We start from the raw sequence: 3624 nt of genomic DNA on the forward strand, positions 1-3624 counted from the left end.
CTGCCAACCCCAAGGACTTCTAGGGTTCTGATGATAAAGATCCTCCCTTTGTTGGCACTACTCTTGTAGCCCAAGAGCTTTATTTATTCTGTTGATTTTTTTAGTGAACTCGCGGAGTGATCTTGTATCCCTCGACCCCTTTTTTTGTGGATATGTATCTTTAATATTTAATATATAGAAAATGTCTATTCATAAAAAAAAATGTCTTATCAATATTAATATGATATTATATAAATAAATAAGAATAATCACGAATGGTCCCACCGCGCTACCAAACGAATATGTTTGCTATCTGACTTCACTATACATAAGGTGCAAATGGCCACATAATAAGTGGAAATTTATTGTCAAACAAAATGTGGTGTTTTTATTTAATTTCTACTTTGTTACTCGTCAAAAAGAATACAAGGGAATTTTATCATCACCTACGCGTATACAGAGCAATTTCAATATCAAAAGCAAATGCATTGGAAATGTTGCCCACTATTGAAATTCCCTGGAATCACCTCGACATGGCTGAAACTGCCCTTTTGAGTGATTCCAAACAAATGTATATTGCAGAAAAAAACTATGGTTTGGACGAATCCATAGACAAATCATACCGATACCGATTATGAAATGAATCGACCCCAGGTTTGTCTAGGTTTTGGGCCATTTCGGTAAGATGGGTTCTATTCGAAAAGAAAAATTCCCGAATGAAACATTGATTGAATCTATCAAGATATCTGTGATTGTGTCAAGGATTTCCTCTACAATGACTCATGAATATGATTAAGAAGATCTACAGGAGAAGGGCAGTTTGGAACTGCATATAATACAGGGATTCGTGACAGAAATTCCAAGGCTGAATGGGTAGGTGACGTGTACACTTGATCTCCATTTCAGAATTCACAATGGAGAGACTGAATCAAATGTTCCAGTCCCATGGCACCAGGAATATATACTTGAAAATTGGCATGCCCCTCAGCTTCTTGTTTGACGTCTTCTCCTCGCCTTCAAATCTACAACCACAACTGTGATGTTATCAGAGCTATTGCGCTCTAGGGCTAATCTGGACAGATATTCAGCAGCTGCTTGTGCTGCTGATGGATACCTTTCACTTACATTACCAGAAGAAGATGAGCTTGCATTTGCATTTGCACAACCATGAGCAAGGCATCTCCGAGCTGCTCTACAGACCTCCTCATTTGATAGGACGTCCCATAATCCATCACTTGCTATTATCAAGCATTCATCTTCCTCTTTTCTCTGGGTGAATGTGACATCAGGATCAGGAATAACAGATGGCTTCAGATATCGATCCCCTGCAACACTTTAAACTCGTTAGCTAAACATCAACAAATAGGATTGGAACTGACTGAAAAATCTGAGGCACACACAAACAATGAATATACTGATTAGCCAGTAACCACAAGAGAAAGTGGTGTACCAATGGCCCTGGACATTGCAAGGACTCCAAGGACGCGATAACCTTTCCAATTTATAACCTTTCCTCCTGCCGCTTCGATCCTTGCCACTTCATCCTCTCTGTCAGGCTGCAATCATGTTCAATTCAAATCCATATACAGCATTTCATCCTGAATCTCTCCAATCTACCATAATGATATATGATACAACAAGAAGAGCAATGAAATACACAGATTGTAACTATATCAGCGATTTGGCCTCACTTTATGATCCACAGAAAGTGCAATGGCTCTTCCTGCACGAGATAAAACAGCCCTTGAATCCCCGCAATTAGAAACAATGATCTGACAAGGCCCCACTATTGCAACCACAGCTGTGGATCCAACAGTCTCGGAAACAATGGGATCTCTAATGCATTCTTCAATCACTGCTTCACCATCACTATCTCTTCTAAAAGTCCCCCCTGCAGCCTCAGCATCAACTTTGCGGAAACAATCAGAAAACGCCTTTTCCCATTTCCCTTGCCAATCGTTCTCCATGTTAACACTCCCACCATTCATCACAACCTCAAACTCCTCCGCCAGTGCATGGTGAAGACGATCCCTACAGAAATTAGCAGCCTACATGAACAAAATACTCCAGTCAATTGGCTTCGACAATTTTTATAGTTCTAGCAGTTAATTACAGCCCAGAACAGGGGATTCTTTCCTCTTTCAGACGTGGTAAACATTAAAATCTAGTGATCCAAAACATCCCAAAATTAAAAGTTATAACCTTCAAACTAACCTGGGGACCTCCATGGCCGTCATAGACTCCGAAGAAATGAAGTGGAGAAGTTGTATTAGCTTTTTCTGGATCACAGGCAACAGACATAAAGTTGTGAACCACCGCCATAGCATCCTCCATCTCGGCCCTCATGCCACGAATGGAAACAGAACCCCAACGGACAGCTTTATGATTGACAGTATATCTAGTTCTAGCTTCAAGCACATTTGATTTAAACCCACAGCCTTTCGATATCAAATCCTGCTGCAGAGGAGGAGAAATGGGGGTTTCAAACACTCTATCAGTCTGAAGTAGAGGAATGCATTCTCCTTCTCCTTCGTCGTTGTCATCATGCCAAGGGTAGTGATCTACCACGCTTTGGATAGATGAGGAAGCGGAGGAGGAAGATATGGTTGGGACATGAACAGAAGAAGAGGGAGGCTCAACATCTGCGGAACAATGGTGGGATCGCTTACTCAAAGGCTCAACAAGACTCCCGCTGTTTGACATAACTTTGAAGTCTGTCCTCGGTCGCTTGGCTACAGCACCCGCCTCCTGTTGATGATCACTCTTCAATTGTTCTTCGTCCATGCTTACTCGTCGATCAGTTTCCTATCCTGGTGCTGTAAATCAGACGAATTCAATTTCTTTGTGGCAGATGTATCATCGTAATCAGTCCCAATTATCGGCAGATCAGGGCAACTTTTCCATTCCTCTCCACTCAGTTTTTCTTCAATCTTTCAATTAGCAGCAACTCGATCGCCCGTCTCAAACAGGGGTACTCGTTTCAGAAGACAACAATATATGGGCTTCCTTCATCCCAGTTGGATATTAGATTACAACTGTTTAATCGCATTCAATCTGTAAGATCTCGACAGGGATGATTCTTTGGTTCTCCCCTGTTTATCAACAAAACTGAAGTGAATACATCACATCTGCCAAAACCGACCAACTCAAATGATTTTTCATGTTTGCGGTGCTGAATTAGGCGGGTTTCCAAGTTGGGAAACGATTTAGTTCTGTTAAATTCATCAACCAGAGGATTCTACAAGCTGATACCGTGGATATAGGATGCAATTTGTGTGTGATGGGCGCCCTTACAAAGCTTACCCAGCATGGAATGTGCAATCCGCTTCCCCGAACACAAACACAAACCAATTTTTTGGCTTGGGAAAACGGGGAAGCTCTGCTCAAAGCACAAAATTCCCGTTGATCGGGGTAACTCCGCAATAAGGGCGAGAACGGGAAAGGGATTGAGTTATTAAAAGTAAAAGGTGAGCGCAGGGGACGATTGAAATAATGGAGGAAGCAAGCTGAGGAGGACGCGTGTTATCAAGATCGTTGGAAAATACCAACTTTGGGGACAGATTTCATTTGCGAAACAAAGGAATCCATCAATTTCAGGCACCGTCCCACTCAGCCCACTTGAGAAAGCTGGTGAGAGTGGAAGAA

At 42.0% G+C, this 3624-nt stretch overlaps 1 protein-coding gene across 2 annotated transcripts; it reads right to left on the minus strand.

Moving 5' to 3' along the window:
• Nucleotides 1–340: 340 nt before the first annotated feature.
• On the minus strand, nucleotides 341–3415 carry LOC149552246 (protein phosphatase 2C 50-like). 2 transcript variants are annotated; one of them, XM_089787768.1, is made up of 5 exons: nucleotides 2194–3400; nucleotides 1671–2027; nucleotides 1430–1535; nucleotides 1105–1304; nucleotides 445–1001 (listed from the first exon to the last, which is right to left on the minus strand). In XM_089787768.1, the coding sequence occupies exons 1-5, from the start codon at nucleotides 2761–2763 to the stop codon at nucleotides 996–998; spliced, it is 1239 nt and encodes a 412-aa protein (XP_089643894.1). In that variant the 5' UTR covers nucleotides 2764–3400; the 3' UTR covers nucleotides 445–995. The 2 variants fall into 2 exon arrangements, with proteins under 2 accessions (XP_089643893.1, XP_089643894.1); XM_089787767.1 differs by having other exon boundaries at nucleotides 341–1304; nucleotides 2194–3415.
• Nucleotides 3416–3624: the final 209 nt, after the last annotated feature.

This window comes from Cupressus sempervirens, chromosome 6, assembly GCF_028749045.1.
Source record: "Cupressus sempervirens isolate cs-2001-9-10 chromosome 6, ASM2874904v1, whole genome shotgun sequence".
Classification (NCBI taxonomy): Eukaryota; Viridiplantae; Streptophyta; class Pinopsida; order Cupressales; family Cupressaceae; genus Cupressus; species Cupressus sempervirens.

Excerpts from the sequence above, each read along its gene's own strand:
- LOC149552246 (XM_089787767.1), bottom strand. The coding sequence starts at position 2,763 with ATGGACGAAGAACAATTGAAGAGTGATCATCAACAGGAGGCGGGTGCT. Across the intron at positions 2,028-2,193 it reads ACGGCCATGGAGGTCCCCAG|GCTGCTAATTTCTGTAGGGA; the intron begins GTTAGTTTGAAG and ends TTGTTCATGTAG. Across the intron at positions 1,305-1,429 it reads TGCAATGTCCAGGGCCATTG|GGGATCGATATCTGAAGCCA; the intron begins GTACACCACTTT and ends AAAGTGTTGCAG.